The sequence below is a fragment of the Podarcis erhardii genome (genome assembly GCF_964252035.2).
Source record: "Podarcis erhardii genome assembly, chromosome: 3".
NCBI classification, from domain to species: domain Eukaryota; kingdom Metazoa; phylum Chordata; class Lepidosauria; order Squamata; family Lacertidae; genus Podarcis; species Podarcis erhardii.
Window position 1 is genome coordinate 96,848,482 of NC_138507.1, and position 24,534 is coordinate 96,873,015.

Here is a 24,534-nt window from a genome sequence, read left to right on the forward strand (position 1 = left end):
TAACAGCTTCTTTCTGTAGTGTATCTGCAAGCAGAGGCCCATGTCTTTCCTTATCACTGGAATTAGCTTCTGAACAAAGGCTTTACCAGTTTAGTCATCTTAAATTCAAAATTAAGTACCACTTTAGTTACCTTTTCCCTTGTATCAGTAGCTGCCTCATTCAGACATTTTTATGTTGTATTTTATAGCATTCTCTGTACTTTCCCCCACTTTCTCCCCTTTTCGCATTCATATATAATGTTTTATTGTTGCAGGAATGTTCTGTTGTGGACATGAATATGTGAATATGTCAAGTACCATATGCTGCTCAGCTTCCAGTGGTGAGTCTAAAGCCCACATTAAAGAGAATGACCAAGTGCCATTAAAATGCTGTGAGGCTGAACTTATTCCAAAGAGCGAGGAATGTTGTAATGGACTTGGATATAATCCTTTGAAATATGTTTGCTCTGACAGGATTTCAGCTGGAATGATGATGAAGGTAATTGATAGAAAACCTCTTGGTGGTTCTGATTTGACAATGGAAAGAGAAATACATTGTTCATAACTATTTTTGTAAAATAGGAATATAAAAACTCCTGTGTGCATTATTCATTTTCACATTACATCCATATTAATACCGAATGAGTTTGCCATGATTGATATTATTGCAGTGAATTCTAAAGGAATTAATAATGATTAGCTGCTTCTTGTGATGTGTTGCTCAGCACTTCAGATTAGTCCAAGGGCTGAAAGTTAGTATTCCAACTGGGCTGGGTTGTGCGTGTGTGTGTAACTACCTTCAGTTGTGTTGCCAGTTCTTAATTCCTGCTGACACTACTTCGTATAGTCTTAAACTCTGGTGCATCATAGACTACTATCCTATTTTTGCAGATCCCTAATTTTATTTTATGTGATGGCTGCTACATAGGAGGCCACTGAGAAGGCTTCCAAACTAAAGCTCAGTTTCATTTGCTGCAGTCCAGTGGTAGTCCAAAAGTTCCCAGATTCAGTCCTTGACTTTGCCAGGTAGAGCTGCCTAAAACGCTGGAAACCTGCTGCCAGTCATTGTAGACAATGCTGAAGTAGATGGCCAATGGTCTGAGTCTGTACAAGGAAGCTTCCTATGTTCATTAGTCAGCTCCTTCCCAAAACTACTGTTCCAAGAGTTCTTTGGCAGAGACAGGGAACAAGTTGGCATTAAGTTGATGCAGCTGGATGTGTGGAATGAACAAAAAGGGTCAAGCACTGGTAGATGCTGAGTAGACACTGTGGTTATGGGTATGCTCTGCGTTATGAGATGAAACACTGCAATTCAGTATTGATTCAATTATTTCAGTAGTTCCTCTGTTTTTGTCTTAGTCTTGGAGACAAGCTAAAAATGCACCATTGGCTACAATTTAAGAATCATAGCCCTGCATGACTGGGAAAATGGGAGAGGGACTCCACATAGGCTTATATGTTAGAACTGTGCAACAGAATTGCTGTATTTTGGGTGTGGGATATCAAATCCAAACTACTACTACTACTACTACTACTACTCTTCTTCTTCTTCTTCTTCTTCTTCTTCTTCTTCTTCTTCTTCTTCTTCTTCTTCCACACAACATCAGAATGTCATGTGCTCATTCTTTTGGGGTTAAAAAAGGAATTTCGAACAAGAAATGTGCATCAGTATCATTTTAGGAAAATGTAAGGTGACTAGTCACAATGTGAAGGAGGAATCTTCAGTTCTAAAAAAATAAAGATTCAGATTGTGATGGATGCAGACTGGGTGTGAGTGTGGACTACACTGATCTAGAAACCAGAGTAGTCATTTATTTATGTTTTATCAATACCTTTATACCCCTGAAGAATAACATTCCCTTGGCAATTTGCAAAAAGAATACCGTAATTAAAATGAAAATACAAAAACCATAGGGTTGGATTCAGACTTCATTCATACTGCTAGAGGAGGTAAGGTGACTTTTGCCACTTTCCTCTCTCCCCTTGCCTCTCCCCCTGCCACCTGCTCCAGAACAATTAGGGAGATTCTGCTTGGGGCTGCAAGGTAAGTGGGGTGGGGGTGGGGGGATAATTGTGAAAATATGCCACTCCTGCACTAGCAGGATTTCTCCACTGGGATGTAAGGAGTATTTCTGTGTGTGGAAGACAAACTGTGGAAGCAACCCATTATAACTAATAGCCACAATATCATAAAAGCTGTGGAAAACATGCAGCAAGATTTAAATTACTAAAAAGCCTGGGAACATAAAACAAGGTCCTTGCTTGACTCAGAAAGGCTGCATGAGAATTAGTATCGTGGGGTGCCTTTGAATGTGTGTAAGAGAAAGCAAGGTGTATGTGTTGGATTAGATCATTTTTACATGGACTAAAAAGCTTGGGAACTGGTTTTGTAGGTAAAAGAAGAATGCAAAGCTAGCACTTTGTGCCCTATATCCATGGAAGCAACAGCATACTGTGGGCGATGTGACTTCGACAAACATGCTCACATATGTGCTTGGATAAAGAGTTATTGGGATAATACAGAGAAGAACGGAGATGGAGGCATATGCCCAACTTTGGAGGAGAAGGTCTACACTGGAGGTCCGACTCAATATTCATTCACAGGTAAACCATGTCTCATCTACTTTGTTGGCAACATTTGCATGTAAATGTCCAAGTTGGTTGTCGTCTTTTGACAATGCTTTCTCTTTATAGATCTGAAACTAGAACCTCATGTCACATATGAGTACAGGGTAGCCACATGGAACAAATACGGAAGAGGATTAAGTGAAATTGGCAGAGCTACTACTAAACAAGATGTGCCTGAAGGTGTAAGTCCACCCCAGTGGGCCAAAGTAGATAACCGTGAAGACATAATATTTCTAAGCTGGAAAGAACCTCAGCAACCAAATGGTATTCTGATAAAAGCTATTGTATGATATGATGCAGAGTTGAACATAGGAAGCTGCCCATATACCAAGTTAGACCATTGGTCCACCAACTTAGCATTGCCTTCACCTATGGGTAGTGGCTCTCCAGAGTTTGGGACAGGGGTTTCTCCCAGCCCTACCTGGAGATGCCTGAGTTTGAACATGGGACCTCCTGCATGCAAGGCAGATGCTCTGTCACTGAGCCACACCCTTCCCTCAGTGCTTTTGTGCCCAATGGGCTTGCTATAGATTAATAAATACTTTGCTTAAGTTCATCACCCATGTATTTGTCATGATTCCAGAGAGATTAAACCTGCATTTCATATATGTCTTCCATTAGTAGCCAGACAGCCCTCAGCAGAGAAGTGTCAGGTTGATATGGTGAAGATTTATCACACATAACTTGCAGGACACTCCAATAATGCTTTACACACTTATTGTCATGACTTGCAGATTGATAATTTAAAGTGAATAGTTTGTACAATAGGGTTGACATATTTCAAAAAAGTTGTTGAGCTCCCCCCGCCCCCTAATGCATTTTAAAAAACCTGAGTTTTTGAGCTATTTTTTAATGAAATTTGCCAAAAACTGCACTTCTGACATGGGCTGCCAGCGCTTCCCGCCCAAATGCTGTTTGCAAGTGCCAAATACCAAACTTATGGCAACCCTGCAGCAACTAATGATACTGTTCAATATCGCCATGTGCTACATCAGAAAAAGTATGTTTGAACCCACATGATTTGATGCAAGAGGCATTTTTAGATTTGGTCTGCTTTCAGACTTGCTCACAGGAAACCTCTCTTTTGAATGCCCCATGTTTAAATTGACAAGGCTTTCACACATGCCTTATTCAATTCAATGTTAAATGGTGATTTAGTGTTATATGAGTGATATATTGCAATGTAATTAAGTATTTTGTCCCGACTTCACACTTTGGCTCATCCCTTGCTTATTGAAACAAACCATCTTCATAAACCATGGTTTGAAGCCGGCTTGTTTCAGTAAACTGTACTCAAGACCAACCACAGTATGTCCAGGTTTGGCTGTAGCTCTGAACTGCAGCAAAATCTTTCCTTCTCCTTACAGCCATACTGAAGGAAGAAAAGGATGGAAGGAGTGCATGACCCCATCTTGTTCATGTAACACTAAGCCAGGCTTCCTCAACCTTGGCCCTCCAGATGTTTTTGGCCTACAACTCCCATTATCCCTAGCTAGCAGGACCAGTGGTCAGGGATGTTGGGAATTGTAGTCTCAGAACATCTGGAGGGCTGAGGTTGAGGAAGCCTGCTCTAAGCCATAGTTTCATGTTAAGTTTGAACAAGGCTAGGTTGTCCTTAATTTCACCTAAAGTCACAAAGACTTTCTAGTTGGATTTGTACCTGTTTTGACTTTCCTTCTCTCCCTCACACCCTGCCCACAATTTAGTACTATTCCTGATTGCAAGCTGCTGCCAGGCACGACTCTTTCCTTATAATATTTTGTGAAAATAGTTTGTCACATGAATTCCTGGTATATATTTAATCCAAAAACATTATTTCCCTCTCTCCCCTTATGACAAGGTATCATCATTTATTACATTATTCTCCGAAATGGGATTGAGCGTTTCAGAGGAAAGGAACTGAGTTTCACAGACACTGGTGGTATTCAACCATATCAGGAATATTCATATCAACTGCGTGCATGCACTGTTGCTGGTTGTGCGGACAGTAGCAAGGTGGGTTAATTCTTCACTGGAGGGTGAGAGCAGCTGTGGGGAGATACTACAACAATATATTTGGACAAGGAAGCTTCAGCATTGGTTATCCAGAAAGGCCCTTCCAGATATGATTTACTTGTTATTTTTTCTGCTGTACATATTCTCTTCATTGTCAATGTTTCTAAGCTTCTTCTCATTCCCTTTGGGTCAATCTGTTCCTTCAGCTGGAAGCACCAGTCAGGAGACCTTTGCTGCCCCTCCCTTCCACCACGCAATAGTACACAGTCTGTAGCAGCCAGCAGAGAGTGCCTAACACCTCTCTTACCAACTGATGTATGAGTGGCCCTCTGCCAGCCAGGAAAGGAAGTAATCTATTGGAAGCTGAGGAAGGGCCAGCAACTCTTTCTAATGGCACCCCAGCAAGTGGCAAGGGGAGCAGTGGCATCAAAGTTTATGCCAATGTTTACTGGCGATAAAAAGCGCGAAGAAATGAGGCTGTTAAAATGCAGAGACACTGATGAACCATATGGAAGGGTGTTATCAAGAGTTCCATGGCAAGACAGCCTGCTCTCCAGATTTTCCTCTTGCCTGGCGCTATGCACTGAAGGCAAAACGTTGTGAATCTGCTTTGATAAATTGTACACCTAGACTCATGCGTAAACATATTCAAGGTCAGATTTTGCTGGGGTGTGTGTGGAATAAACCAAGGGGAGAAAAGTAACGTACTACAGAGCCATGGTAATGATATGCCAGAGCAAACAACAACATTTTAAACTAGAAGTGACATTCTCATTGATCAAGGTATCTTCTGTACTATTACAATAAATTGCTGTCTAATTCATGTGTGTTCAGGTAGTTGCAGTCACTGTCCAAGGAGTCCCAGAGACTGTTCAGCCACCAACAGTTACAGCTTTGAGTGCAGTGGCATTGCGTTTGAGCTGGATGGCACCCAGGAAGCCAAATGGTATCATCCGAGAATACCAGATCAGTCAAATGGGGAAAGGTCTTATATATACTGACACTGCAGGCAAGATGCAGCATACAGTATCAGGTAAGGATAGAAAGCTCTTTAAGCAAAATGCTCACCAGTTATTTAGCAGTCAGACTTTTTAAATGTTGCAGTCTCATATATTTGATGGTAAGTCCCTTTGAGGATAAGACAGGGGTTTGGTTTGCCCACATAGAATGATGTAGTGGAATCCTGAGGTGCCAGAGTAGATGGTACAATTTCAGACTCCAGGTGGAGGTTGCCTGTTTCATAGCGCTGCTACACTTTTAAATCCTTGCAAGTGGAAAATCTAGCATAGCTGGGAGACATTTTCTGCCCAGGTTTTTCACTCCATACTGTATTCTTCTTGCAGGGAATTGGGCTGTATGTGTTCATGTAGGAAGGCATTCCAAAACATGATTCCTGAAGTTACAATCTGATGTGGTAAATTCCACTCTGCCATCTAATAACTTTTCCTGTGACATTTCTCTTACATCATGCACTGCATAGAACTAACAGTGTTTACACTCTGGCAATGTTTCCCATTTCAGCAGCACTTTAGGGCAGGTTTTGGGTGGTAAACTCAACATGGTTTTGGCATGATAAACTCTTCACCATTGAAACACGTGTTGATTTTGCCACATAAAGCCCTCATGCTGAGGGAGGGTGGAAGCTTTTGAACATAAGATTAAAATAATCACATTTCCTCCTTATGGTGCTGTGTCCCAAATCATGAAAATGAATACCTATTTTCTCTCTTTCCCCCCTGATATTGGTCTCCTAGAACAATATGATTTATTATGCTCTTATCTCATTCCAAATTGGGATGTGAAACATAAGATTTGACACTGCCATCAGCCCCTCTCCAAATTACATTCTTTTACATCTGTATGAATAGTTGGGGTTTTGTTTGTTGCTAGTGTTTCGTGCTTATAGATGTTGGGTTATCAGCGGTGCATCATTTACCTCTGGATCCTCCTTGTATTACATACCTGCAGTGGACATCAGTGATTTTCCTGTAGACAGTGTGTGTGTGTGTGTGTGTGTGTGTGTACGTGTACGTGTACACACACACACACACACACACACAGCCACAGTGTTTACATTATTTAAGAATATCTGAATATTAAGTGGCATATAAATATCTGAAATTATAGATACATGCAGTGCTTTTTTCTGTGGGGATGCAGGAGTATGCATACCCCTAAACATTTTTTGAATCTAAGTTTGGCCTCATTGAGGGGCAGTATTTCAATATGTATTTCTCGAAGCTACAAACATGAGTCTGACCAAACTGTGGGAGGCAGTGGAAGACAGAAGTGCCTGGTGTGCTCTGGTCCATGGGGTCACGAAGAGTCGGACACGACTAAACAACTAAACAACAACAACATTTCAATATGAGTAGGAAAATGAGAGTACCCCCAAACATTTTTTTAAGAAAAAAAGAACTGGATACATGTGAGGTTCTTTTTTAAAAATTGTTTTGTTATAATTTCCAAATTCCTTTGATGAAGATGAAGCAAAACTGTCGGGCACATCCTGAGATGTTGGGCCAGGGGACAGTCATAATTTGTCATTGGACAAACACATTTACTGTTCTCCCTATATTACATAATCTGCCTAGTAGTAGTAGTAATTGTAGCAGCAGCAGCAGCACATTCACAATACACTTCTATTAACATTGCATTGTCAGTCTAGTGTTGCAATGTCATGTTTAGCCAACTTCCGATGCCAATTAAAATATTTTTATTCTACTGGGCTTTTCTGTGGGGACTGATGAGGGATATTCTGTTGGATGCATCCGTGCATCAAATGTTGGGGAATGTTTGGTATTTGCTGCGAAAACTCTTGATAATGGCTGTCACCTGCTGTTTTACACCCCCCCCCTTAATTGTTAGATTTTTATTTTTTGTTACAGCTTTTAAATCATTGCTACCTGCCCTGGGATCATGAAAATGAACAGCATGATATAAATCAAACCAACCAACCAATCAATTAATTAATTAATATCCAGTGTTAAGTGATGGCTTTAAAATACTAGACAGAGCCTCACTGGTTGAGACCAAAGATCCATGTAGTCTAGCAATTAGTTCCCAGTGGTGGCTGGCAATATCATAGAATTAGAGAGTTGGAAGGGACCAGGAGAGTCATCTAGTCTAGCTCCCTGCAATGCAGGAATCTTTTACCCATTGTTGGACTTGAACCTATGATCCTGAGATTGAGTCTCACAAATGTACCAACTGAGCTATCTGTGCTTCTGGCAACCTTAAAAGCAAAGCATGAAAGGCAACAATCCACTTCTTGTTGCTGTTTGCCATGCTGGCCTGGACTAGGAATTTCCTTTGTCTTGAAGCAGAATTGCCAATGAATATTTCTGTTGTCTATAGCTTTAGTTAAAAGAACCCCACTCTTCCAATGGCATTTTTTGAGTATTCAGCAAGAACCTCCCCTTACTGAGCAAGGCAAGAGTGCCTTTTATTCCACCTCAAGGTGGAATAGTGCTTTTTCTATGTGATAATTACTACACTCTAAATTCATGGTGTTCACAAAAACAACTGTACTTATTTCACATATCTCAGATGTTTGAACTGGCCATCGTTTCAGGCCCCTGTGGACCTGTGTTTTGATTTTTCTCATCTTCAAAAAACCTCTGCTTTTCCCAGAGCAACAGTTGAACGTTAATGAAGCTGTAGCATTAGCGTTCCCTGAGACTTTCAATCCGAGTGCCTTACAAATTGCAGATGAGGAGGCTTGCACCTTGCCACGGCACCATTGTCTTGCTGCTTATTTTTAATTACATCAAAGCTTTGGAAACATGATCCCATAAATGCTTTGTGGGAATAGCGGTGAATGTGCTCGTCATGTGAAATCCATAAATTGCTTATAATCCTCTCAAGATGTTAAAAAAAGCATTAAGTAATTGAAGACAGGAAGTCCTCAGTTAATTATTTAGAGGTGTTATCAATGCTTTAAGTAAACTGAAGCATTTTCTGCTATCGCATGGAGTAGAATGCCACTGGGAGCGAGGGGCACCAGCCATCATCTTCTCATATTCTCTAATGCAAACAGCCTATGGCAGCTTGTCAATAAAAGACCTTTTTATACCATTTATTAGTGAACACTTCCAGTACTCTGTACAGAACAATTTGGATGACAGTTATGGCATTGTTTCACTTTGTGTTACTACTCCTTTACAAATGGTCCTGCTAATGCAAGCGGGGGCGGGGGGATGGGGAGGGAGACTAAAATAATTAGGGGGCATTCTATTAAAAGAAAGCTAAGACTGCCCTCTTCAGCAGCAAGAACAGGAATTCATTTTCCCCAGTCTGTTTTTGCATCTCAGATGCTTCCAGAATAATGGAATTTCTGAAAAGATTCCTCTCTCCGTGTTACTAAAGTTATTTCATAACAGGCACATCCACTGACATACCTTTCATTGAACATATTTTATATGTTGTGCAGAATATTTTGTGACTGAAATGGTTAGAGAATTTCACAAAAGTGGAAATTCCCAAGGGGGATAGCTGTCTGTTGTACAAAAAGAAGAAGAATTCCTGTAGCACCTTAAAGATTCACATGTTTGTTGTGGCATAAGCTTTCGTGGGTTATATCACCCATTTGTTTGTTTGTTATTATTATTTCCATTTATTAGTCATCTAATGAACAATCTTATTTAGACAAAAACAGTGGCAACAATGCAGGCACTTCCCATGCAAGGTTTCACTGTAGTAAACTGGGCAAAGTTGTGGATGCCTGGGCTGGAATAATATATGCAAACTGATGCAACAATATCCTGAGAACAGCAAACTCATGCATTTGTTTTAGACTGGGGCTTAACAAGGCCTGATATTTGAAGGGATAAAGGTATGATTTCTGCCCTCACACCTACATTATTAGTTTTCGTCTTCAGATTTCTTCCTGAGCTACCAAATTTCTTTCTAAACTCACTCATTTACAAAGCAGTTTGAGGATTTGGCAGCAGTACTTTAAAAAGAAAGAAGGGTTTGTGTGTGTGCTCATTTAGACATGATTCCAAACCAAGATGCATCAGGCTCACAGCCTTCCTTCTTCACCTCTGGCACAAGTGTGAGGAGGAGGTCAGCAAAGTTTGCACAACTGACTAAACTATGGTTAATCAAAAACGGAAGTTGAAACTTCTTATCTCATTTTTATGGTCATGCCAGAGGAGCATATGAGCTGCAGGCTTGCTTTGGTTTCTGATGCTAAACCATGAATTTGTGTTATATCTGCACCCAAGCAAAGAGCAAGAGCATGTGAAAATACAGAAGAAAAGGTCTCCTGTGCATGCACAATGTTTTCTTCCAATTTATTATTCAAATGAATATGCAGTCTTCAAGAAATGCTGCTTATTTGTTTTTATTTATATATTGCAAAAATTTCACTCAGCCTTCTTTACAAATTCCAGAGGGGTTTTGGAATTATGCCCATGGAGGAGTAAATTCAGCAAACATTTTGGCAGAATTGGCCATCCATTGGTCTCTTTGTTGTCCTTTGAGAAAAGATACACAGGCAGGAGAACTCTGTTTTTTAACAGCTTTTGCTAATTCAAACTTCCAAATCATTCCAAAACAATTCCTAAAGAGGCAAGCCTTATCCTGAAAGAGGACCCGAATGAAAAGCAAAGTGGTGATCTTTTTAAGTGGAAAGACCCCCATTTAAAACTTTCTTCTCCTGCATACCCATGAGGTGATCATCAGCTGCCCCCCAGATTCAGCTTGTTGGGACAGTAATAATGAAAAACCACCCATACAGTCTTTTTTTTTTTTTTACACCATTTTTTCCAGTCTGTACTAAATGGTTGTAAATAAATAGTGCTTTCTAATAAATATTTACTTTTAAAAGTGAATGAACATGACTCCCTTTAGGGGAGTTGAAATAATCTGTTGCCACAGTAATCTTTTCTATCATGAAATACTGTTAAATGTTTGGCTCCCATCCATGTCTTTCCCTTTCTAGCCTGCAACTATCATTTTTGCCCGTTTGCTTTTATGCTAAGTATATAGAGATTTCCACCGCAACCACCACCACACTTCTCTTCGAGTTCATGATTAGGTTACAATCCAGACTGTCTCTCTGACTCCTCTATTTTTCAAAGCTTTGCATCCTGTACAATTTGCAAGCAGCTTGAAGCCTTGGGTGTCATTCATTCATTCATTCACTGTATTTCCCTTCCGATGGGCCTGTTGTGTATTGCTGTTCTGTATGTATGACCATTTTGAAATCCACAACAACAATGAAGCTGTCATCTAACCGTTTTTAGACAAAGGGTTCTGCCCAAAGGATTTTTTCTCCCCTTGTCATAGAATTGCATTGTTTTTCTTAAAGTACTTACAATACTAGTTTAATGAAAACATTTTGCAAAGGGTAGAGAAGAAGAGATAAGAAAGAGCGGGACCCATCACTGACAAGGACAAGGAAGATTAGAGGAAAAATACAAAATGTGAACAGAAGTCTAATAGTGGTTTCTGTGCTCGTAAAAGGAGGAAATCTGGTGTCTTTCCCCTCCTTGATACTGCGTTTCAAGACTTATGCATTAGAATGAATGCATATTTACATATTTATAACCCATTTTCAAAGATGCAGTTGGGTCTTGAAATATTTTGTGGTAGAGGAATGCAGAGAAATATAAAGGTGGAGCCATGGGAGGTAATTGTAAGTTAAGGATAGAGAAATAGGAAATGACTTATAAAACTGATACTGACTAGGGGAAGAGGTTGTATTTTGGAATGGATTCCAATGCACAATTAATGAGTATAAAATACAGCAGCAAGTTCTAGTTACAGATAGGTAGCCGTGTTGGTCTGCCATAGTCAAAACAAAACAAATTCCTTCCAGTAGCACCTTAAAGACCAACTAAGTCAGTTCTTGGTATGAGCTTTCGTGTGCATGCACACTTCTTCAGATACACCAGAGCAGCAAGTTCTGTTTAAAATCCTGCTAGACTCTGGAACTAAGAGTTGATATATGTGTAAAGGTAAAAGTAAAGGGACCCCTGACCGTTAGGAACGACTCTGGGGTTGCGGCACTCATCTCGCTTTACTGGCTGAGTGTACAGCTTCTGGGTCATGTGGCCAGCATGACTAAGCAACTTCTGGCGAACCAGAGCAGCGCACGGAAACACTGTTTACCTTCCCGCCGGAGCAGTACCTATTTATCTACTTGTACTTTGACATGCTTTCGAACTGCTAGGTTGGCAGGAGCAGGGACCGAGCAATGGGAGCTCACCCCATCGCAGGGATTCGAACCGCCGACCTTCTGATTGGCAAGCCCTAGGCTCTGTGGTTTAACCCACAGCGCCACCCGCATATAATTCACTAATGGCATTCATTGCTAGCAAGATGTGGCAATGTCCAGTGCTATAGACAGCTTTAAAAGTGGGGACTGAAAAAGTGGCTATTAACTATCACCAAACAAACAAACAAACAAACAAACAAACAAACAAATATGTGGTATGCCTTTGAATACATATTGCTAGAGAACTAACAACATGAGAAAAGCTTTTGTCTTGGTGTTCTGTTTCTGGGCTTCCAGGAAGCCTCAAACTGGATGTTGGACTAGAGGAACCTTTGCTCTGATCCAGCAAGCTCCCCTTAAGCATTTATGGGTGCTGGGTTGGCATCCATTCAGCGCTGTCATTGTTACCCTGACAGAACAATCAGTATATCCCACTGTGAGCATATCTGTTTGAGTGCTTTGGGAATCTGGGTGATCATTGTGTTGGGAAGGAGAGAGAAAAGACTATGACCAGCAAATGCATTTCTGACCATAGCATAATAATTAACAGAAACAACTTATAAAGCACCTTTTTTTTATCTAGTAGGCCTAATTTGAGCCACACAACTCAAATGGATTAATTTTTTGTTGTATACATTTGTGAGATTCAGCAGCAGAGATGTAAAAGTGTGGTGATCTCCCATTGGAGAAGATAACAGTGGCTAGCCAGACCTTGTTGCTGATTGAGAAGGGGTCCCCATGACAGTTCAAGCTTCAGTGTCCCAAAAATGTAGCTCTGCCACTGATAATACCCCATACAGTACACTTCGTAGGGAAGATTCACGGGTGGAAATCTGGGTCAAAGCAAACATCTGAAGACTTCAATTTAATCCTATTTGGTTTGGTTGTTTAGATCTTCAGCCTTACAGAAACTACAGCTTTATACTCACAGCATGTACATTTGCTGGATGCACTTCTAGTCGGACAAGTTCAGGTAGAACACTGCAAGCTGCTCCTCAAGGTAAGTAGAAATATATTAAGTTCTGCAGAACTTGGAGGCACTTACACCAGCAGTAAATGTTCTATAGCATTTGTGCTAACCAGATGAACCAGCTCCTAGATTTGTTTTTAAAGAAACAAAAACCTTTGGCATTCAAATATGATGTTGAATTTGTACAGCCACATCTGTGTTCCTTTGTGCCTGTGTACACAGCACAACTTTGAGGTAGTATGCAAAATAAGAGAGGGAACCCTCAAATAAATGAACAGAATGAAAGCACAGAAAAAGGGCTCTCATGCTATTGCTGTAACACACTGTTTAAGCACCTAACTTTCAAAGAGTTCAAAGAACAGAGCTGGGGAGAAAGAATTGGTGACAGGACACAAGAAAGGGTATAGTCTGCACCATCTCCAGGCACAATTTTCACTGACAAATAGTAGGTATATACCAAATGAGTCTCAGCGTATGTTTTACCTACTACCTAATTTTTCCCATTTCTAGTTCCGTAGATTTGGAGGATGATCCAAGGGCAAATATTTAAGGAAACACCATTTTGCACATTTAAAAAAAACACTATTCACTGTATTTATTAGTTGCCTAGTGACTGGATGACATAAAGTATATAATAAAGCCATAAAATACAATTTTATATTGCAGTCCGAAGGTGTTGGTGAATCGCTTCTGTCTCTGGTATGGGGTACCTTCTTCCCGTTTAACTTGGTGCACCAACTTCAACCTCACTGAGCAAAGATAGGCAGACCTCCCTGATCCATCCCTCAGATTAGACTTCTGTAATTCTGTAATTGTGCCTGGGGATCCCTCTGAAGACAGTTCAGAAACTAAAATCACTTCAAAATGCACCTGTGAATCTAATACCTAGTCCTGGGTATTATGTTCACATTACAGCTTTCCTTTGTCAACTGCATTGGCTCTCAGTTAATTTCTGAGACCAATTCAAAATACTGGTTTTCACTTTTGAAGACCTTCAGAGCTTGGGACCAGGATACTTAAGAACTTGTTACCTAGGGTATCCTGGTCCATACACTAATATCTTCAGAAATTGCTTTTCATTGGGTGATCTTGCCATCTCAGGTGCAATGGTAGGCTACTGTGTTGTGGCACCCAACTATGGCAGGCTTTCCCCAGGGATGTCATATCCGTAGACAAAACCCTTTGTGATTTCCCCCAGCTTTTATGCTGCTTGGTGTTTGTTTTCAATCTTCCTGGCTGTTCTTTTATACCGTGGTGTTTTAATGTTACACACACACACACATTTTGTAAGCTGCCCTAGAAACCTGTTGAATGCTAGGTTATATATAAAATTATTTTTTAAAAAATAAATAAATTGTAAGGTTGTTTGCTGTCATCGAGATCAAGCTGAATTGATTTTGGATGCCGGCGTTATTAACTAACACAGTCTACCATCCTAGCTTGTTTATAACATTAAATAATTATGCAAATATGTTGTTATTAACACTGTATTATTGATATAATTACAGGGGTATGGTTACAGCCTCGTCATATCACAGTTAGCTCTACAGTAGTTGAATTATATTGGGATGAACCGGAGCAACTTAATGGAATTATTTCTCAGTATCGATTGCTTTGTAATGGAGAAGAGATTTTCAAGGGTGGTAAAGAAAATCTGAATTTCACTGATTCTGGCCTGCAACCAAATAGCAGGTAAAATGGCAGAGGTGTCTAATAAGTGTTTAATCTAGTATAATGTATTTATATCTTCCGAAAATGTTCAAACATGATCTAACTATTGGACCCCATATATGGATATCTCTTTAGCATTCCTATGAATGCTGAGGGCATGATAGCACCTGAATTCAGTTTTCCAAAGCTTCATACGAAACAGATCAGCAGTGCTGTTAGTTCATTAGTTATGTGTGAGGGCCAATAGACAGTAGACTGAATCCAAATGCCACGCCTCACTCTAGTGAGAGCAAGTGATCTGTGTAATCAAGGATTATGATCTGTTACACACACACACACACACACACACACACACACACACACTTACACATAAATACATATAACAGACACACAGAGAGAGAAATGCAGAAAATTTAATATTACTGGTATCTGACACACATGTTTTATGATGTTCATTCATCAACCTAATCATTTCTAAAATTTAAAGTAAATGTGTTCCAAATAACTAACATATTTGATTATTTTGTGAACATTTCTTTCTGTCCTCCACTCACTGTACCCCATTGTTTGTTTATAGATATGTTTACCAGCTAGAAGCTAGCACATGGGGTGGGAGCAACACTAGTGGCAAATACATTATCCAAACACCTGTGGCAACACCAGAGGAAATCCGCACCCCATATAATGTCACAACAATTGATGCACATTCCATATTTGTAGCTTGGGAAATTCCTGGTAAGCATGAGTTTTTGTGTGCTATATGTGGGATATGTATTAAATGAGTTATCTGTCTGCTGAAGTCATCTGCTTTTCATGTTTTTGGGTTTTGTGATTTAGGAAGGAATGGTTCATAACAGTGTTGGCCCTACCATCCTTCCTTAAGTGGCAGATTTGGATTTATCATTAAAAGGAATCAATATATGTATGTATGATGTCTCGGTTCCATTGAGTTCAATGGGACATACATTCAGGAAACTTGATACCACATTACAGCATTCATTTGTTACAAGTGTGACCATAATTACAGGGAGGAGAAATATTTGGGTTTTCTCCTTCAGGCACCAAAATGTCTTCAGCCATCTCTGGTTTGTGATAAAACAATAATAATTAAGCAATAGAATCGGCTGTATTGCCTTCAAATTGAGGAAATATTATTTAATGCCAAATTGTGAATTTTAATTTAATAGTGATCATCTAGTCATACCATCTATGACTTATGTGCAATTGATTAATTCATTTTAATTTGGCTTCAGACAGTTATTTATTATCAGAGCCTTTAAAAAAGAGGAACCGTATCCTTGTTCTTCTTTCTCTGCTGAGTTCATGACAAATGCAGCCAATTCTGGGCATGTCTGCTCTCCAAAAAGGAAGCATTAACAACCCCAGTGTAGTGTCTGTTTGTCATACCAAGAGTTGCTGAGTGAACTCTCAGGCAGTGTACTGTTTAGTATGAAATTAAAGTTGTTGTTATACATCCTCTGTTGGGCCTCTACCTCATGATACTTTCCCCTCAGACTAGAAGGGTTTCCATCTACTAATAGCTGATCTTCACCAGCAAGTGTGGCAATCAGCTAAACTTTCAGCTATTTACCCTCATTATATGGGTATTCCAACACAATGGTGGTTAATATAAATGTAATGTTCCATAACTATAGTGACTGGCTCCATTCTCATGTTGTGTGTGGCTCTGCAATCAATAGTTTTCAACTGCTGAAAAATATGAGAAATTGTGTATACAAAGGAGATTGTGCTCTCATCATTTATTTCAGGCAGAAACAGGAGGCTATATCTAAAATGGTTATGTATGGAATCTGAATTTATTTTTTTTCCGTTTCTAGCTTCTTTAAATATATTCTACTAATAATACTAATTGGGCGTTTTTCTATGGAGTGTTTTTCCTAAACATTTAAAATACTGTACTCCCACCTTGCAGAAAAACCACAGAATGACAAGAGGATATAAAAACATTCAATATAAAGTTACCTGGTAAACATTTGCACTCATGCTTGGAATAGTAAATATTCCTGTGATGCCCATTGAACCAATGGTTAATAGATCTATAATATCCTGAGCTGTCAATCTTTTAGTTTTCAGAAGCACAAAATCCATTATAGAAATGCTATAATATATGAAAAAGATTAAAATCTTAAATTAAACTTTTCCCCTTCTACTGCCTAGAAGGATTTAGAACCCAGGAAGAAGGCAGGTGAATTTGACTTATAATCTACACTTGATTTCATTGGAAAGTGTCTCATACTGTCTCAGTTTTGATAATAAGTTTCACTGAAAGCTTTGAATATTCACTATTACAAATATGTTTTGTTATCTTCTTGAAGCCTGATCCTATGCAGAGTTAGTCATGGCTAAGTCCATTGATAATGTGCCTAACTATGTGTTAATCACACACAAAGAATTAAAAAGTCAAAATAAGAAATCGAATGATGTGCATGTTTCATCAGAAAATGGGCTTCTCTCTGTTCTCCCATCCTACTCTTCCCCCAGAGTTTCTGAATTGTATGCATTTGTAAAAGGTTTAAGGGAAAAGCTTAATTACAGCAAATTCACAAACATAGATGCATATACCTACACAGAAGGTATTTGTGAAAGCAATATTATATTTCTGAGAAGCAGGAACAAGCAGTGTGGGGGGAAATATGGGAAGCCAGCCACTGCTATCATCATCACCTCAATTTATGATAATAGTAAGCTAACTAAGGGGAAAGAGAGTCTGAGGTAACTGAAGAAAAACAGGACAGGCATGAGGAACCAATGCACCGTCCATATATTGTTGGACTCTGACTCCCATCATCCTTGACCACTTGCTTTGCTGGAGGGGGCTGGTGGGAGCTGTGGCCCAACGACATCTGAAAGGCTTCCTGTTTCCTGCTACTGAAATATTTATTTTACTTAAATCATTTCTATACCACTTTTATAGGGACGCGGGTGGCGCTGTGGGTTAAACCACAGAGCCTAGGACTTGCCGATCAGAAGGTCGGCGGTTCGAATCCCCACGACGGGGTGAGCTCCCGTTGCTCAGTCCCTGCTCCTGCCAACCTAACAGTTCGAAAGCACATCAAAGTACAAGTAGATAAATAGGTACTGCTCCAGCGGGAAGGTAAACGGCATTTCCGTGCGCTGCTCTGGTTTTCCAGAAGCGGCTTAGTCCTGCTGGCCACATGACCCAGAAGCTGTACGCCGGCTCCCTCAGCCTATAAAGCGAGATGAGCGTCACAACCCCAGAGTCGGTCACGACTGGACCTAATGGTCAGGGGTCCCTTTACCTTTTTCTACAATTTTTATTTTTTATTTTAAAAAATCAAAGTAAAACATTGCAGATAAAAGTCAAATACAGTGGTACCTTGGGTTACAGATGCTTCAGGTTAGAAACGCTTCAGGTTACAGACTCTGCTAACCCAGAAATAGTACCCACTGCCCAGTACAGTAACCTGCCCCAGAATGCATCCTTGGACCAATCCTGCACATCCAAGCCTCATTCTCATGCGTTCCCACCAGCCATGCAGATAAATAATTCCCAAATATTAGAGAAAATGTTTGGTCTGCAAAAATACATAGGAGCATTAAGTGTAATTTACAATGGCTCATTCATCCATCTCCATCTAGGGCAATGGAATCTCATATGAAGAGCAACATACTGTAACTACTGATGAGTACTGAGCAATTTTGAAACACACAAAAACATGACAAACCAGACTCTCTCCCTGGACAGCAAAAATACAACTCCTGATTACCACCCAGTAATACATCACTCACTTTCTCCTACTGAACAGAGTGGTAGGTTATAGGGATTTGCAAAGAGAGAGATAAACAACGTCTTGTTTCATAGGAATATTGGCATGATGAATCACTTCTATGAGTTTTCTAGCAAAAAGTAAGGTGATGTCTCACTGTCCTGGATCAGATTGGCTCTCAACGACTAAAATTGCATGGGAATGTCAACCCATAAAAATGAGGCCTAGAGGAAATGGCTGAAAGTACGACTGGAGGGTGTCATGAAGGGATGGCAATGTTAGTAGCAAGCCAAACCTCTGTATACAACTATGATGTATTACTGGCAAGTCCCATTCCCCCCCTTTGTAGGTTTCGTTTTATTTTTCTTTAGACTTTACTTTTTCCATGAATGGATCTTCAGTTATGCATTCAATACATCATATTGAAATACTCTATTTCTCCCTTTTACATTCAAAGGTCAACCTTTATAATAAGGGTTGGCAGTGATTCTCCCATTGAGACAGTCATTTTAATTGATATTGTCTCCAGGAATAAAATTGCTTTTTATTAATCAAGTTTTGATGAGAGGCTAGTTGGCCACAGTATCTTCCTGTCTATGGAAAGTGGCTGCATTCTGGCATTCGATCCCCTTGTCTTCTATAATAAATTAAGATCACATAAGCACCCACAGGATTAATTATGGGCTACCTATCCATGGAGTCTCCTTTTATTTTAATTATGATGTTTCAACAGCAGTGATGTCTCCAAATTCCATAACTTTATAGATGTCATAATTCAAAACTCCTGTCTAAGCTAAATGGTGAGATGTCCAAGCAGTGGTTAAAGTGATGAATTAAAGGAGAAAAAGGTGTTTGACACACCTCACTTACTATGGAAAATAGGGCTTTAATTTCTGAAAGAGCAAGAGATACTGGGAGTTGGTGCACTTGTTTTACCAATATGGTACTATGGATCTTATTTTCAGTGGCTGGGGTCATTATGGACAGAGAATAAGTTTGGATCCAGCCCATTGTGTCCTTGAATGCACTCTTTAGCTTTTTCTGATATAAGTAAAGCATTGCCAGTAATTTCTCTGAAAGTGATTTTGCTACTGGAATAATAGTTTGGGAACTGAAACTGCCTTGGTTATCCTGGCGAGAGATATACAGGAGTGTGGCCCTGTTAATTCTCTTGGATGTCTCAGGGGTTTATGTTACAATTTGAGTGCTGAATCCATGTGGGACCTAATGGCTTTGGTGGTTTTTATGGTGGCCCTGGTTTTACCTAGAGGATAGGTCTAAAAAGGTGGTGTTGGATGGCTGATGCTCCACACAGTGACCTTTTAAATGCAGGGTGTCTCATACACTATTCAGCACCTACATGAAACCACCTGATAAAGTTTTTGGAATACTTGGTCTAGGGCAGCATTCACTAACCTGGTGCCTTCCTGCTGTTTTGAACTGCAATTCCCATTAGCCTCAACTAGCAAAACCACATTGTGCACTGTAAATTACAGTCATACCTTGGGTTATAGACGCTTCAGGTTGTGCGTTTTTGGGTTATGGACGCGCCGAAACCCGGAAGTACTGAAATGGGTTACTTCTGGGTTTCTGCGCATGCGCAGACGCGCCGAATCACAACCCGCATGTGCGCAGACATGGCACTGCGGGTTGCGAACATGCCTCCCACATGGATCACGTTCGCCACCCAAGTGTCCACTGTACACCTCAGTATGATTTTATTGGTGCAGCTTTTAGTAGAAAAAAAGATTGTGACATTAATCTGAATATTTAGCCTTAAAAATGATGATGGAGCCATATATACTGTTTTATGATAATATGGGTGTGTTTTTAATGATAAACGTCAGAGGAAATCTTTACATTGGATATTAATAAAATACATAAGATATGTAGCTGAAATCCAACTCTGGAAGTTATGGGAAAAACAATATTAGACCACTGGTCATTATTGGGTTTGAATTTTGATATATGCCAAAGAACATGTGATGCTTTTTTTTAATCTGTTGATTTCAATGTGTTTTTAATCTATATGGGGGGGACGGGGACAATACCCTTTCAAACCACACTTACATTTTTCTTATGAGACTCCTTAGTTTTGAAATGAATTTGAAGGTGCTTTTTTCAGAATTGTCCATTATCCACTGTCCAAATATAAAGAGAAAAGGGGGAAGAGGAAAGCCCAAGATGTTGTTTGATTGACTTGTCCTGTTGCAAAATATGCACCTGCTGTGAAATGAAGTCATGGAGAGAAAAAAGTGGAATAATTTAACTTTTTTATTTGTAAAGATAATCAGGATTTTCTGATTACATCTTAACTTCATAAATGTTAAATAACCTATCAGCTTCTAGTTGTTGTAAATTATGAAAAGGAGTATTGCTGGGAATATTAACCAACTAAATCCTTGTTCTTTAGTGAACACGAAAATGCGTTATGGCAGGTTGTCATTGTGCTCACGGTAACTTTGACACCAAATAACAAAACTGCCATTTGCACTTAGGGTAAATTGGTTCACTTGTGCTTTTACTGTTCTTTTTATTCTGACATAAATTTATGAACTCTGGAACTAACCAAGTCGTGTGGTTTCCCAGCTGACTTTAACAAATCTGCCCATTTCATTCCATTCACTCATCAAACCATCAATGCTGTGGTAGTTTCAGACTCGCCGCAGATATTTTAAGACATAGGCACTTTTCTGACCGCCACATTTCCATTTCCTATGAACATTTGCCTTTCTTGTTTTCAAAGGCATCAGCTGATAGGGGAAATATGTTATGCAGAAAAAGAGGGCAAAGCATCCTACTGACAATCCCATTGTTCTTCAACACATTTTTTACATGATTTGTGTAACATATTCTTGCTTTCTTCCTGAGAAGACTTGATCAAGGCAGTCTGTTTACTTTTAACCTTATTTATTTGGGTTTTTGGCCTGTCCTTAGCAACAATCTAATACAATTTCAGATGTGAATAAAAAGTCCAGATGGCATCCCTCCAACATTTATATTTAGGTAACATGCAAAATGGCACCGTCCTTTTGGAATCTGCTGTCTTCTCTGGCTTCCTAGTGAGGTTGTTCCTACCAGTTTTGAATCAATATAATATAGTGGACAGAATACCAAAGCTCCACTCCTCTCTCCATGTTTCTTTTGTGTAGCTACATTACATATATATGTGTAACACCCATGTAAGGCTCCCATGAGGCAAGGTGAGGCAGCAGCCTCAGGAAGAATGATTGTCCGGGACAGCAGATCTTGGTGTTGATCTTTCTTCCCCCCTTGTTCCTGATGTACATCTTCCCTCTCCCCTTCTTCCCTGGCAGGGAAAGAAGTGAAGTTTTAGGATCAGCCTCAGGTTCCAAAATCTCTTATGCGGTCCCTGATTGGATGGAGTACTGGATCCCCACTCAGTGATTATGCCTAATACAGTGTTTCTCAAATTTGTTAGACTACAGCTCCCATCATCCTTGACCACTGGTCCTACCCAAGTTTGAGAAACACTGGCCTAATGTGTGCCTTCAGTCCAACCTATCGTACAAGGTTTTGGTATGAATAAAAATGGGAAAGCCCGACATGTGTTGCTTCCATGAGCATTTTGAAGATAGGGCAAGATACAAGTGTGAAAGACAGCATGTCGTGGAAACCCAGGCTATGTTAGGGCTGCCCTACATCCTGGTTTTCCTGGACACGTCCGGGAATTGCTCAGAAAAATGGTGTCTGGGTGAATTTTTGTTGAATCAGCAAAATTGGACGCATGGCAAGTTGGGCTGTTTTTATTTTTAAAATCTATAATGGTTTCTTACAGAGCTTCTTGACACCTTGCTGTCCACTTGTGGGACAAGTAAGATTGTGCTGTATGAACCTAAATATGCTTTCATACCTTATGCTTGTGAAATTCTCTGAGTAAAGTATTTCACTTCTACCCATAACCCTTTCACTACATTGTTTTGGTTTTGTATAATTTGAAAAGTCCAGTCTACTGAATGTTGGATCCTGTAGAACAGGCATGGCCAAACTTGGCTCTCCAGCTGTTTGGGAATACAATCCCCATCACCCCTGACCACTGGTCCTGTTAGCTAGGGATGATGGGAGTTGTAGTCCCAAAACAGATGGAGGGCCAAGTTTGGCCATGCCTGCTGTAGGACAGTGGTAGACAACCTGTGTCCCTCCAAGATGGTGTTGGGCCTCTGACTCGCATCAGCCCCAGCCATTATGACCAATGATTACAATGAGCAATGTCCAGTGATGGGAAGTCATGCAGCAGTGGAGGTACAATGGCATGTGTTGATCCTACTTTGAACTTCCACAGTTTAATGGAAGGTCTGCATGGAGACCGCATTCATGCAACTATAAACTCATAGAGATATTTCTGGGTGATCAGAAATCCTGGGAAAATAGGGTTTCCAATTCCAATGGAAAGAGCCCTGTGTGTGCGATCCCACTCCATCTCTCTGTCTGAATATCTGAATAGGGTTTCGATGGCAAATCTTTGACTCTTAGCCAAAGGTGTGAAATATCTCCATGGCTGATCATGATGCTTGAGTTGGCATTGGGAAAATTAAAAATTCTGTCTGTGGTGATTCGTCTCTGTTGCCTGATGCTTGTGACCACTGAAATGCTGAGCATTCATGTGTGAATAAGGTATGTTTATTATTCATGTATGAATGAAGTATCATTATCAAGAAACACAATCTTAATCATTCCAGTGCTTCATGGCACAGAGTTCCCCTGTTTACAAGGAAACACGAAATCAGAAAGACTGTGAATGTGAAGCAGCAATTATCCTATGAACTGTTGTCTATTTTGTAACAGGATCATTTAAGACTAATTTGCCTTTGAAGTACAACATACTACTAAATGCTGGCAGTACTTCTCCACTTGTAATACCAGTCAGCCAGCCTAACTTTGCTCTTTTGGATGGTCTGGATCCGTACACACAATACGAGATAAGGATACAAGCCTGCCAGGATGGTAAGATGTTAAGTAATTCTCTTTTGTCATCAGCAGACAGTGCAGTTTTGCAAAATAGCTTCTGTTCAGCAAAACAGATAACATCTTATTTCAAAATTGAAGTGAAATGTTTACCTAGTAAAAGCAAAGCCTGACACTGAGTGGTGCATTTTACATTTCTCCATATTATATCATGAATATTTTAAAAGAAAATTTAAAACGTTAGCATTTGGGGGAATGGTAGTCCTTTTTGTGAAATGCATTATGAAAAGCATAAAGTAGGTTTTTTTTTAAAAAAAAATTGTCTAGAAGTACACATCAGATACAATCCCTTCTCAATTGATGTTACATCAGCAATTTATCTCTTTTTTATTATTCATATAAAGCAGAAGGATTATTGCTCTGTTATTTTGGATTACAAGGAATGCATGAAACCTTATCTAAAGGGATCTGTTGGCATGGGTAAAGCACTTACGCTGGTGGAAGTCTACAGAAACCGTTGATACTGAACTTGAAGCTTCTGGGTATTGGGGACTTGTAAGATTGATCCCATCTTTCAAAAACTTTTATGACGGTCCAAATCAATAATATTTCAAGAATTTTTCCTGCACTGTTTGCTTTTTTTGTATCATTCAGTGAGCAGGGAGTGAGCCTTGGGACTCTGTGCTCCTTCCTCCTCTTGCTTTCTGCCTTCACATGCTAGTCCTTGTTAGCTTAAACTACAATTGGCTATTGTTGTCCATTAAACTGTGGTTTAATGTCAGTTTTACTATCCAAGATCTTTATTTCATAGCATTCATACACCACTTGATTGTAAAATAAATAAATAACCCTCAAAGTGGTCTACAAAAAGATAAAACAATGTAATCAAGAAATGTCTACAACCTTATTTAAAAGGTAAAGGGACCCCTGACCATTAGGTCCAGTCATGACCAACTCTGGGGTTGCGGCGCTCATCTCGCTTTATTGGCTGAGGGAGCCGCCGTACAGCTTCTGGGTCATGTGGCCAGCATGACTAAGCCGCTTCTGGCGAACCAGAGCAGCGCACGGAAACGCCGTTTACCTTCCCACTGGAGCGGTATCTACTTGCACTCTGATGTGCTTTTGAATTGCTAGGTTGGCAGGAGCAGGGACTGAGCAACGGGACCTCACCCTGTTGCGGGCATTCGAACCGCCAACCTTCTGATCGGCAAGTCTAGGCTCTGTGGTTTAACCCACAGCGCCACCCGCGTCCCACAACCCTATTTACAAACAAACAAAAGTTAAAATATTAAGAGATTGAAATTACCCCAACTTTCTAAGCAGCTGGGAAGTAGGCTTGTTTAAACAGGAATTTTTTTTGCAGACGCCAAAAAGAGTACAGTGATGGCCCC

The 24,534-nt window shown here is 40.0% G+C and overlaps 1 protein-coding gene across 7 annotated transcripts in view; it reads left to right on the forward strand.

Annotated features, from left to right (window-relative positions):
- USH2A (usherin) overlaps nucleotides 1-24,534 on the forward strand; it is a 437,539-nt gene that overhangs the window by 332,392 nt on the left and 80,613 nt on the right. For all 7 annotated transcript variants that reach the window (XR_014154517.1, XM_081854411.1, XM_081854412.1 and 4 more), the window contains 9 exons: nucleotides 255-478; nucleotides 2,373-2,583; nucleotides 2,674-2,871; nucleotides 4,448-4,602; nucleotides 5,437-5,635; nucleotides 12,720-12,827; nucleotides 14,306-14,489; nucleotides 15,046-15,203; nucleotides 23,024-23,182. Coding sequence is in view for 6 of the 7 variants with exons in the window: in XM_081854411.1 (XP_081710537.1) it covers nucleotides 255-478; nucleotides 2,373-2,583; nucleotides 2,674-2,871; nucleotides 4,448-4,602; nucleotides 5,437-5,635; nucleotides 12,720-12,827; nucleotides 14,306-14,489; nucleotides 15,046-15,203; nucleotides 23,024-23,182 (1,596 nt within the window). In the remaining variant the exon portion in view is untranslated. The remainder of the gene's footprint in view (nucleotides 1-254; nucleotides 479-2,372; nucleotides 2,584-2,673; nucleotides 2,872-4,447; nucleotides 4,603-5,436; nucleotides 5,636-12,719; nucleotides 12,828-14,305; nucleotides 14,490-15,045; nucleotides 15,204-23,023; nucleotides 23,183-24,534) is intronic.